The sequence below is a fragment of the Mesoplodon mirus genome (genome assembly GCF_964341445.2).
Source record: "Mesoplodon mirus genome assembly, chromosome: 1".
NCBI lineage: Eukaryota > Metazoa > Chordata > Mammalia > Artiodactyla > Ziphiidae > Mesoplodon > Mesoplodon mirus.
Genome location: NC_138976.1, coordinates 82,358,670 through 82,372,041, shown reverse-complemented (window position 1 = coordinate 82,372,041; position 13,372 = coordinate 82,358,670). Strand labels below are relative to the sequence as shown.

Genomic DNA, 13,372 nt, shown 5'->3' with positions numbered 1-13,372 from the left:
AGATCATTAACATTTTGAGGGAGCTGGGTCAAGGAGAATGAGATTAAATGCATTAATAGAAAAACAAACAACAACAAAATGTTAATACGTATATGAGATGTTCAAGTTTTCTAACAAAAATTAAAACCACATTAAGAAATCAGGCTGAAAAAAGTGTCAGCAAATGTGAGCTCACTGGGCAGAAGCCCAGAATGGACTAAGAGGATAGGTGGTTCTAATTTGAAGTCAGTTAGGGATGAATGGCTAGCATTGTTAATTACAACACTCGTAATAAGTGAGCATCACCTGTGCCAACATACTGGGATTCACCTGTAGTAACTGACCACAGCCTTAATCAAGACCGACTAGCCAGAGCAGCCCACCGAAAATAACAGAAATCACAAACCTTTTGATTGTATTTTATGGATTTCAGTATAGCCTCTGAGGAAAGGGGATTTATTCGCTATCCTTCCCACTGTGTAGATAAACCCAGGCCCAGAGGGGTCACCTAACAGCCAGTAACTCCCAGTTAGTAAACTGCTGGTTGTTAGGTTAAACCTCCTGTGTCCTCCCGCACCACACTGACTCAACAATAACAGCACAATTAAATACATGTGTGATGATGATGAAAATCCCATTTGACCTTTCCTCTACTCTTTGATCCAGGTAAGGTCGGAATCACCTCCTTTCTACACGGGAGGTAACTGAGGCCAAAAGGTATTGTGACAAATCCGTAGGGCTGTAAAAGGCAGCGTGCAGAGGTGGAGCCCAGATCTGACTCCATAAGTCAGAAGCTCAGACGAGGCTTTGGCGGCGGGCCTGCAAGTCCAGGATGACAGCTCGCTCTGCGGAGGAGCGCTTACAGGTATGGTGGGCTGCCAGCCGGCGGGGCAAAGCGTCTTAGGCGGTTTACCAGATCTGAGCCCAGGGCCCTGGGTGCTTTAGGTGGGGTCAGCCACAAGATATCTAACTAGGATCTGGCATAGCTGGGATTTACGAAATACCTGCGCTCAAGTCCTGTGGTCTCCACGCGGGTCTGATTAACATATCTGAGGGTTCGGCTACCGTAGGACACTTACTTAAGGGCACGCCCCACAGCCCGGTTGCCGGAGCTGGAATGGGGCCAGCGCGGAGGTGGTATCCGAGCGGAAACCTAACGGGGCGGGGGATTCTGCTTAGGGCGGTGGGGACACGTCCCGGGAGAGGAGGCAGCTCTGTGGTTCCGCTCTGGGTCGGTGGCGGAAGAGACCGGACGTGGCGTGAGTCGGCTGCGGGTAGGAGAGAAGGCTCGGTCCGAAGCGGAGCGCCACATCTGGGCGGCGGAAATCTAGGGGACGGGACGTCGTCGCGGCTCTCGGTGGCGGCGGGAGAAAGTGCCCAGGCCGCTGTCTGCGCCTCTGCGCGTCCCCGCGCCCCGCGCCCCGGACTCCCGGAGCGATGAGAGTGCAGGTCAAGGTAAACGCCGGCGTCCCAACCGCCTTCCCCGCTACCCCCGCCACCGCCCCCCCCCCGCCTCCGCTCCACCCTCTACCTCCAGCCACCAGGACTCGCAGCCTCGAAGCCCTAAGTCCCAAGCGCGATGGGAAGTTCTGGGGAGCCTGGGGAGTTAGGGAGAGGAGTGGAGGCCCTGGTCATGCCTTGGTCTCTTGTAAGGCTGCCAAGCCTCAAACTGCCTGTCACTTAACCTATTTTTTGGACTGGAACACATGGTGTGTGAGTAAGTACCATTTATGGTGCACATTTTATTTCTTGCATTTCGGCATAGTCCGGTTGTTGGTACTTTCTTTGGAGCCAGATCACCTTAATTAGCCTCCTTGCTCCACCACTAGCTATGATCTTGAGCAAGTTACTGAACCTCTGTGCTTTGGCTTCCTCATCTGGAAAATGGGATAAAAGTTATAATTTGAACATTAAATGAGATGCTATATATACCATGCACTTAGAATAATGCGTAACATATTTAGCAGATTGCAAACGTTTGGTTGTTATTATTTCATCCGGGCAATAATCCTGTGAGATCTAAGTATCACCACCCACCCACTCCCACCCCACCGGTTAACAGTAAAGGAAAATGAAGCTGAGGGAGAAGAACCGAGTTAGAATTGGAACCCGGGCAAGTGCTTTAAAACACTAAGAATATGGATATCATACGCAGGATTTTGAGCATTTGTTCCTAGGGAGAGGGGGGTTCATTATTAACTACCAATGTGGGAACTGGGTTTTTCAATTTCTTTCTCCCTATGTACAAATTTTGGTGTTTCATTTGCTTTGGATTCTTCCATAACTGATAAAGCATTAGATACTCTGGCCTGACTGACACCTGGGTTTGGTGAGAATCTGACTGTTTCTTAGGTATCCCTCACCACCACCACCACGGGGTCGGGGGGTTGAAAATCATTTGAGGTGGAACCCAGCAGGAACCTACTTTCTGGGGCCAAAATTGGGGATTAGTACCCTCAGAAAGTATTAGACTTGCTTTAATAGGCAAGGGTGTGAATAACATGTTGAGTTGATTGTACCCCAGAGGAGAGGGAAAGACCCAGGCAGAATATTGGTGATTTGCCACAAATTTTGGTCTTATCTTGCCCATTTACAATTCTCTATCATAGCTAAGTTTTTTTGGTAGGACTTCTATGCCAAAACTCAAGCATTTGGTAAATATTGGACCTGAAATATGTCTTGCCTCTTTTCCTTTCGCCCTGGGTTTTTTATCATGGGTTTTCTGTATAGGCTGGAAAGCCCAACCATTTTCAGAATGATCCTCTTCACACTTCTGGTAGAATCATCCAGTATTGGAACTGAAAGTGGCCATCCTACCTGTAACTGTTATTTCTTTGTGTCACATCAGAAATCTACACAGCAACTATTTCCCTGTTTAAAAAAACAAACAAACAAACAAAAAAAAACGGTTAGGTAAGGTATTATGATGTGGGTCTCAGTTGTGATTTTTCTCTTTTTTACTTCTTAGTTTGACTGAAGTTGTATATACACATAGTTCAGAGACAAATAATTCCATAAGGTTCATTACTAAAAACAGCAGAACCTCTATCATTTTCTTCTTTTCAGAAAGAGCAGTCATGTTCATCTCTTTTAGCTAGTTGGCTAAAAGCCAACTTGACTTCTTTGGTTGACTTCTTTGGTCTCTAAATAATGCTTATATTGCTTCCTCTTGATTTTTCAGGTTTGGTCATCATGTACTGTCTTTCCAGCGTGGAATATTAGTATTTAGCTTTCTTTTGAGTTCCTTCACCTACCATTCACATGCATCCTTCCTGTTCTTTCCATCTATCTTCAGAATATAGCTAACTCATAATTTTTATTTAGGTCAACATTTAGTTCAGTCAACATTACTATGCCTTCCTATCCACTATTAAGAACCAGATTATGTACTACATGATTACTTTCCCTTCCTTACTATTGTTTTCCCCTAGAGCTGTCATTCTGTGTGTGTTTGCAGAATTTTCTATGGAGTTTTCACTAATTTAACCACAGGTTCTTTGCCAGTTGTCTAAATCTTCTCTCAAGATCTTCCAGTGCAACAGCTATTTCAGTCAATTTTATCTTGTTGAATACTGCTCTTTAACCTGCTTCACCTGTCCAAAATGGTAGCCCTTGATGTTGGATACACAACTGTTACTTCTCTTTTTACCATCATTTTGGAGATTCCCTTTGCCTCTCTCTTATGCTGGATCCTGTTTCTGGTATCCCATGTCTTCTCCTTTCTTGATTATTTCCCATTGTTTTGGTGGAGCACATTCTCCAGTAGGTCTTTGAGAAAGGGTACATGTAAGGTAAACTGAATCAACATATTATTTAAAAAAATTTTTTTTAAATTTTATATTGGAGTATAGCTGATTAACAGCATTGTGATAGTTTCAGGTGCATAGCAAAGCAACTCAGACATACATATACATGTATCCATTCTCCCCCAAACTCCACTCACATCCAGGCTGCCAGATAACATTGAGCAGAGTTACCTGTGCTATATATGTCATGAGAATGAATCAATGTATTCTTATGACATATTATCCTTCCAGATTTTTTTTTCCTTAAAAAAGTTCCACTAACAATACAAAAATAAGTTCTTTTGGTAAATAATTCAAACACTACAAATAGAAATTCAGACAGAAAGTTCCCTTTCTATCCTTTGTCCTCATTGCCCTTCAGTCCAGAGGTAATCAAACCGTTGGGTTTGTAGCATATTACTTAGGTATATTATTATATACGTATGTATTTATTGTTTTGATTTGTGCATTTGCTTTTACGTAAAGGGAATTATACTGTTTATTGATATGCAACCTGATTCCTTTAAAAATAGTTCTTGGACATCTTTCCATGTGAATACATATTGATCCTTTCTTGGCTCATATGTTCAGATGAGCTGGATCAATCAAGATCAAGCATATAGCATTTTCTGAGCAATCACTCTTCTAGATTCACTCAGCCAACAAATATTTACTGAGTGTCAACTGTATGCTAAGTCCTGTTCCCAGGACCTGGGAATATACAGTTAACAAAACTTATTTTTGAGGTAAAGAGGGATAGTGAGATGGTTCTAGATGATAACTGAGCTCAGCTGCAGCTTTAGTTAGCTTGTTTTTCCTCTGTTGGAGTACAAACATCATTCAATCAAGTCTGTCTGTCTGTCTGTCTCTTTCTCTGTATAAAATCATGACCATTACAAATTGAACTCCATAACTTGTGTACCACCAGAGCAACAGAATCATATCCCTGAAATATAGAAATAGATTTTATGAATAAACAAATGTGATATATACATACAATGGAATATTATTCAGCCTTAAAAAGGAAGGAAATCCTGTTACATGCAACATCATGGATACACCTTGAGGACATTATGCAAAATGAAATGGCTGGTCATGAAAAGACAAATATTGAATTGTTCTATTTATATGAGGTGTCTAAAGTAGTTCAATGCACAGAAAGAAGAAGTAGTATGATGGTTGCTAGAGCCTGAGCAGACATGGAAATGAGAAGTTGTTTAATGGGTATAAAGTTCCATTTTTGCAAGATGAAAAAGTTCTGGAGATTGATTGCACAAAAATAAAAATACAGTTAGTAATACTAAAATGCACACTATAAAATGGCTAAGATAGTAAGTTGTACATGATGTGTATTTTACCACAATTTAAAGAAAAATAAGAAAATTTTGACTCAAACTCCACAGTGGGATATGTCCTATACTTTGAATTCATGATTGAATCTGCTTTCAGCTGGGTTCAGCTTTTGCCTGAAATCATGGTTTTTCCAGGGCTTGGGGAGTGGGTAACAATGCACTGCCCTGGAAACTCTTCTGATGGACTTGGCACCAGAACCTTTAGCTTGTCCCCTTGTTGGGGGCAGCCCAATGCTGCTTTTCCTTTTTCCACGAGTGTTGGCATTTCCATATCTCTGGGGAAAAGGTTCCTAAGTTGTTTATAGCACAGATAAACTTTGAGACTATTTCAGAGTTACACAATTGGGAACAGTGAGAAGTGGTCATTTTGTTTGCCTTAGAGATTTCATTCTTTCTCAGGCTTTGTAAGCACGTGCCTTTGCAAGAACCTTTTGGTCTGTTTTGATTGGAAAAGACGACTTTTACTCCATGGCACAGACAGGTACCTTCCCTAGCCCTGGTTTTCCTGCATTTTCCCAGCTGGCATTTGCTTTCCAGCCCTGGCCTGATGTGCAGTGATCCTCTGCCATTTGCTGGCTCCGGATATTGAAGCACTCCAAGATTGGATAAGGGTCAGATATCCCGGGATTGCAAATATGCTATGAGTTTTGATTGGAGAGATCAGCCTGGTGAATTGGGTTGTTCTTTATTCTTCCACCTCTCCCAGCTATATGTGGGCATCATGTAGAATTTCTTTCCAGGCAGACTCAAAGCTCAGTGGGGTGAATAACTATGAACAACCAAAGTTCTCACTTAGCCTATTGTGCACTCGGAGCTTCTTGTAAATAGTCATTTTTGACATGAGCAAACCACCTGGCCCAGGGGAAGAACCATTCCTGTTTATTAGCAGCCTGCGCTTTCTGTAGTAGGGCTACTGGTAACCTTGGAGAAAACACAGTCTTGGGAGTCTTTCCCTGTCCTGAGAGTTTAACATTCTCTTTATCTTCCTTGGGCTATGGGCCAGGAGGACCGCTCAGGTTGCCCACACAAACCAGAGAGATTTAAGTCCAGGCAAAATTTGCTTGTGATTAGAAGGTCATAGAGCCTGAAAATCATATGCCATTTTGGAATGTCTAGCAAGTTCTTTCCTTTCTCACTAATTTCCCTCAGTTGCTGCAGAAAAAGGAACAGGATATGGTAATTGTAGACTCTCTAGAAATATCAGCAGGGAGGCCAGAAGAGTAATGAAAGAAACCAAGAGTCAGAAAAAGTAGTTTTACTGCTGCTTGCAGCACTCTCCTGGCCTCGGGCAAGTTAGGTCGGTTTCCTTATCTGTAAAGCAAATGGCCACTATTTGCCGGCCACTTCTTTCTAAGGGCTCTGAATGTGCTTTGAGTTAGAGATTCCTTTGACAATCTGATAAAAGCAATAGATAATCGACTCAAAAACTCAAAGTAGAGTGGAAACCTGACCTGCTGGGCACTCAGGCTTACTGGTCAGTGTAAGCTCTGTCTAAAAATGGCTGCCCACCCTTGGCCTTAGCAGATTGTTGCAAAGTTGGAATGCAAGCCTAGTATTGCCAGATTCTGGTTATTTATTTATTTTTAAATTAAATTTTATTTTTTGAACTTTCCTTGTTGAGAAAATGCAGATGTGTAGATTCTTTCTTGAATGTGAAACCCCTGGGTTTTTACATTTTAGTAGTTGCTTCAAAGATTTTTGAAAACACTTATGGACTGAACAAAACACATTTGTGGCCTGCTTTCTGCCTATGGGCAGAAGTATATCTGTATTTCGTTTTCTACTATGGTTAAACCCAAATTATTTATGGGTTTATTTTTGGGCTTTTCTCTCTTTCTTTCTGTCTGTGCCACTCCCCTCTTAAAATTTTTTTAGCGGGTTTATTGAGATATATTCACATATCATATAATCACCCGCTTAAAGTATACAATTTAATGACTTTATTATCTTCACAGAGTTGTGCATCCATCACCACAGTCAATTTTAGAACATACTCATCATCCCTCACACTCCTTAGCTGTTAATCCCTAATCCCTCCATCTCCACTAACCCTAGGCAACCACTGATGTACTTTCTGCCTCTATAGATTTCCCTATTCTGGGCATTTTATATAAATAGACTCATACAATATGTATGCCTTTGTGACTGATTTCTTTCACTTAGCATAACATTTTCAAGTGCTGGTACGTGTTATAGCATGTATCAGTACATCATTCCTTTGTATTGCTGAATAATATTCCATTGTGTGGGTACCTCACATCTTATTTGTCCATTCATCAGTTGATGGATATTTTTGTTGTTTTTGCTTCTTTGTCTATACTGCTATGAACATTTGTGTACAGGTTTTTGTGTGGACATATGTTTTCATTTCTCTTGGGTAGACACCTAGAAATGGACTTGCTGGATCATATGGTAATTCTATATTTAGCCTTTTGAGGGACCTCCAGACTGTTTTCCACAGCAGCTGCACCATTTTACATCCCCACCAGCAATCTATGAGAGTTCCAATTTCTCCCCATCCTAGCCAATACTTTGTATTGTCTGAACTTTTGATTATAGCCATCCTAGTAGGTGAGAAGAGGTATCTCATTGTGGTTTAGATTTGCATCTAAATGATTAATGACTAACGATGTTGAGAATCTTTTCCTGTATTCACTGGTCATTTGTATACCTTCTTTGGAGAAGAGTGTATTCAGACCCTTTGTGTGGCACTTATTTTTGATCCAGCTCTTGAGATTTTCTTATGAGAAATGCCCATCTTCATATCCACACAAAAGTTGTTATACAGTTTCTAGGGATTTCTGACCCTCTTGATATCTCTCTATGGGTCTAAGGATACCCACAGAGGATGTGGTATAAAGTGAAGATTTTTCTGGGCACTTCATTTGCTTGATCTTGCTCATTATTATCTATTAAGGACCTCATGGGATTTGTATGAGGATCAGGTGTTCAGGAATGTGATTTGTAAAGCCTAAAACACTATTCAGCTTCAAGGATTAATACAGGTGCAAATCCTGGGGGTAAATGATGGTGAAATGAAGTTGTTAAGGGCGTGAACTTGAATCTGACTGCCTATGTTTGAATCCTAGTGTTATTTTTATGAGCTATTGTGTTCTTGGAAAAATTATTCAACCTCTCTGATTCCGTGTCCTCATTTGTAAAACGGAGATAATAACTGCACCTACTTCCCACATGCTCTTGGGCAGAGTTAATATAAACAATGTGCTTTGCATTGGGCAGGTGGGTGTGTAGAAAGTGCTGAATGAATTCTTAAGTTGCTACTGTGGACTCAATGTTTGTGCCCCCCCCGCAAAGTTCATATGTTGAAGTTCCAATCTACAATGTGATGCTATTTGGAGGGGAAACCTTTGGGAGGTAATTAGGTCTTGAGAGAGGAGCCCTCATGAATGGGATTAGTGTCCTTATAAGAAGAAACACAAGAGAGATGAGTGCCCTCTGCTATGTGGAGATACAGTAAGAAGGTGGCCTTTGTAAACCAGGAAGAGGGTTCTCACCAGATCTCAACCATGAGGGCACCCTGATCTTGGACTTCCAGCCTCTAGAATGTTGAGAAATAAATGTTTGTGGTGTAAGCCACCCAGCCAATGGTATTCTGTTACAGTAACCCAACTGACTAAGCTACCCACTATTTATATTATCTTATAGAACAGAACAGGTTATTAGCTTATAGTGGAGCAGGTTGGTCTTTGCATATGAAAACAGCTTTCATCTTTCTGGAAAAAATAGTTTTCCTCTACTGATCTTTTAAAGAGCCAAGAGTTTTTTTGTAAAATGAATCTGTAATCTTTGGAAAGAGAATTTTCCTCCTAGAAGGATTTAAGTCCAGAGGGTACTTTACAGATCCTTAGGCTGGATCAGTTAATCCTGTCTAACCTTTGTCACCACTGTTAGTGTCTGCTTTAAAGTGATTTAAAACAAACAAACAAAAAACAAACCCCCCAGTCTTTGTCCTTATCTGGCCTAGAGAAACTCAGGTTCCAAGTAGGCAGTTTTGCTCTGTGATCAGGTCAAGTGAGTGATATTGTTGGATTGAAACAAAGAGGGTTCAAAGTCTTAAGATTTAAACGCTTTATAGTATTAGCTAGAGTCTTTAGGGCAGTCTTTTTTTTTTTGGCTACACCGCACGGCTTGCAGGATCTTAGTTCCCCGACCAGGGATTGAACCCAGGCCCTCTCGGGGCAGTGAGAGTGTGGAGTCTTAACCACTGGACTGCCAGGGAATCCCCTAAGACAGTCTTAAGAAAGGCAAACTAGGAGGGAGTCAGTGAATTGACATAAGTCTTTACGGATTGGATCTTTGTTCTTGGATGAAATAAAGAGGCAAGCCTCCCCGGCTCATGTTTTGGTTTCTTGAGCTGCTTATAGACGCTACCTTTTTTTTTTTTTGGACACACTGCACGGCCTGTGGGATCTTAGTTCCCTCTCCAGGGATCGAACCTACGTCTCCTGCATTGGAAGTGTGGAGTCTTAACCACTGGACCGCTAGGGAAGTCCCTTACAGCCACAACCTTTGAAAGAGAAACCACATTTTGAGAAACAGCTCTTTTAGTGGAGACATTTCAGATGGAAAGTGCATCTTGCTGGCTGGTGTTTGGGTTCAGCAAATACTGAGTGTGAAAAGCAGGGTGATAGATGAAGGAATAGGAGCCATTTACCCAGAGCAGGACCTCTGAGGCCCTTCTCTGTGGGGTCTCCTTGATGTCAGAGTCTTTCACTTCAGTTTAAATGAAGGGAAGAGCTCTGTAAGGTTCAGGCCAGGAGAGAGTTTCTGAGAATTATTGGAATCCCAATATTTTGTCAGTTTTATTCTTTGACCCACAGATAATGATTCGTGTGTGTGTGTGTGTGTGACGTGTGGATTTTGTTAAAGAAAATTTTTTCATGACATTGTTAAAGATAGCAAGGAAGACCAGTCAAGAAAAAATGACTGCAATGTGGGTTTTGCAGGAGGGAAGAGAGATTAGGCTCAACTCCAATTGCGAGGAAAGTGGAGATTTATTGCCAAGGAGCAAGATGGGGTCAGTGGATGGAGAAGGGTCAAGAGGAAACATCAAGGCTAGGGGGATTCTTGCTAAACCAACTCAACAGGATTCTTGCTGAAGGAGAGCCAGAGTAGAGTGATCAGATAGCAAGCGTGGGAGATTTTTGCTAAATTAACTCAGCAGAATTCTTGATAAAAATGGACTAAGTGGGCCAAGGACAGAGCCCAAGTTTGGGGCCTAGTTAGAAAGAGGACTCAAGTCAGAAAGAGCCTGACTCAAGTTTGGTCAAGGGAGAGAGTCTTACTCAGTTTGCAGCTGGAGGTGACTAAGGTAGAACATTCTTCTTTATAATACAATCAATCACAAAATAGGTGAGCATTTGAGCAACACATTCTTTAAAGAAAAAAGCTGCTTTTCTTTTGTTTAATCACTCTTTTAGAATTGCCATTTTAGGTCATTTCAAGGTCTCTTCCTTATGGATAGAGTATATTTCTTCTCATCTTAAAATAGCAGAAGAAATTAAATGCAGAAGAAATGTCTTAATAATCAAAACACAGTGAAAATGAAAACCTGTTGTGTCGTTTGGCTTCTCAATGACTTAGAGAAAGGCATTGTGCAGTAGCTATGTTCCCTTTTCCTTCCTGAATTGCATCAAAAGTACAGTGAGTTTCTAAACAACAACACTGGAACTTTGAAAATCAAGTATAACAGCCAGAAGCAGAAGTTGGGAAATTTTTTCCTAGCAAATGAGATTTCCTATCTGCCAACAACTGTTACAGAATTCTTGGTACCCCACTGACAGACTTCTGATTCTCAACTTACTGGACTACCCTCATTCCATTAAAACGTCTTTTTCCTCCTTGAATTTTAGGGGAATTGTTTGTTCTGGATGTGATTTTTTTTTTTTTTTTTTGAGACAAAGGAAAAAACCAACCTGATTTGTACCCTACCCTAAATCTCTCAGCTTAAATTAAGATAAAAATCTTTACGATTTCTATCTTTTAAATTAAGTTAGGGGCTTCCCTGGTGGCGCAGTGGTTGAGAGTCTGCCTGCTAATGCAGGGGACACGGGTTCGGGCCCTGGGCTGAGAGGATCCCACATGCCACGGGGCGGCTGGGCCCGTGAGCCATGGCTGCTGAGCCTGCGCGTCCGGAGCCTGTGCTCCGCAACAAGAGAGGCTGCAATAGTGAGAGGCCCGCGCACTGCGATGAAGAGTGGCCCCCGCTTGCCACAACTAGAGAAAGCCCTCGCACAGAAACGAAGACCCAACACAGCAAAAATAAATAAATTAATAAATTAATAAACTCCTACCCCCAACATCTAAAAAAATAAATTAATTAATTAAGTTAAACATCTCAAAGATTTTTTTAAAAATTAAGTTAAAAAATCCTAAAGATAAAAGTAAAAACCTTATATTAAGATATAAGATTTAAGGGAGGGAATATTCTTAGTTGATAACTGGTAGAAAACTCTTGGAAAAGAATTTATCAAAATTGCATCCTGTGGAAACAAGTGTGTGATATCCTCAAAGATGATCCTTGATTTAATATATTTAGGGAAACAATGGATAGTTTATCTGTTCTGGAGAGTCATAATACTTCCATGTGCTTGTATGAGCAGAAAACATTTTCTTCTTTCTTATCTGTTGTAATGGTAGCTTTTATACCATTTGCAAAGTTCCCTGTTAAGAAAAAGTTACTGGGGCCTGGCTTACATGTTCCATGAATGATAGAGTACAGGCTTAGAGTAGAAGAACTAAGAGCGGCATTTGAACAATTATAACATTATAGCAAATATGTTTTGTTTGTTTTTTGCTATGTAGCAGTTAGGCACACAGTTGTAAAATGTTTACCTAAAGTAATTATAATTAATTTTTTTTAATGGAAGTGGAGTACCTAAATGTAGCTAGAGGAATGCTCATGAAAATTTACAGCTGCACAACTGGACGGCTGGAAATTATTTTAACAACCCCTGGGGTGAATTACCCAGGAAGAACAGTATTTCTCCAGTTTGCTGATAGAGATTTCTTACAGACTAGAGAAGAAAACACACTCACCTTGCTCTTGCTCCCCACTTCCTTTCCTTTCATTATACCTTGCCCTGACTGCCCATTAATCTCCAATTACATTTACTCTTATTTTTTACTCTAAATTCCTACTGCCTCAGTTTAATTGTCTGCAGACCCCCATAACCTGGGGCACACATTTTTTGGTTAGTATATGAGGGACATTCCTGGAATATTGTGTGGCAGTTTCTCCATAGGGTGATCAGTGGGATACTACTGGTGTTCTCCGTCTATCTTTTAAGTTTGGTGGATCCTCTACTGAGAGAGCATTTCATATGCTTTGTGGTTCATAGTATACATACTGTACTGTACTGATGTTGTACTGTAGAGAACTGGTAATAGAAAGGGGCACTGTGACTGCATGCGTATCTCCTGCCTTCCTTTCTTTCTGGTTAAGATGAGCAAAGGAGAATGCTGAGATTTGCAGCCGTCTGAGCTAAATGGTCTATGACTTTCTATAGGACATTGATTATAGGGTCTGGGGCAAAACTACCAAGAAGGGAAAGTTTGCCACTCCACTCCTTGCGTCTGTCAGAAGAGGAAGCATTTTCTTCAAGGCTGAGCCTTCCTCCTTGGCTATTCATACCATTTTTTTTCCCCTGCTCCCCACCCCCAAAGTCTCAGGTCATTTTTATTCTCTCTTGCATCTTCACTTTCTTTTATCTACATACAAGGTTCAAACATTCTTAACATAAGATAAACTTTCTTTCAACTTTGCCTATTAAACATAGTGTAAAAGAATGCTGGTGCTGGTATTTGATAGAAACTGCTCCTCCTCTGTAGAGGTGATAATCACTGTATTTATCTCACAGTTGTGAATATTACTTTAGCTAGCGCATAAAGCATTTAGCCCAGCCCTTGGCATATATGAAAGTCTACGTTAACGTTGGCTTTTGCTTTACTTTGTTGATCTAGTGGCTGTTTTTATTTCTTTCTCCCAAGGATATCTTACACTCACTTTCCTCTCTGTTTTACAACCTATTTCCTGACTCTCTCTCAATCTATTTGTTTTGTCATGGACAAAAAATGTCCTCCTTACTTTGTTTTCAATATTAAACACTTCTCAGTTTTTCTTTGAAACTACCTATTTTTGTAATAATGCAAACATTTTTATTAAAGAGAAAAACTTTCTCCCTTCTTAACTTCAGGTATCATGTTACCATCCTGATTAGTAACTCTCTGTTTTTA

The 13,372-nt window shown here is 40.9% G+C and overlaps 1 protein-coding gene across 1 annotated transcript in view; it reads left to right on the top strand.

Moving 5' to 3' along the window:
* The first annotated feature begins 952 nt into the window (after nucleotides 1-952).
* TRPM6 (transient receptor potential cation channel subfamily M member 6) overlaps nucleotides 953-13,372 on the top strand; it is a 140,091-nt gene continuing 127,671 nt past the window's right edge. The window contains 3 exon segments of the mRNA XM_082628121.1: nucleotides 953-1,348; nucleotides 1,350-1,385; nucleotides 1,387-1,434. Coding sequence (XP_082484247.1) covers nucleotides 1,097-1,348; nucleotides 1,350-1,385; nucleotides 1,387-1,434 — 336 coding nt within the window. The 5' untranslated portion in view covers nucleotides 953-1,096.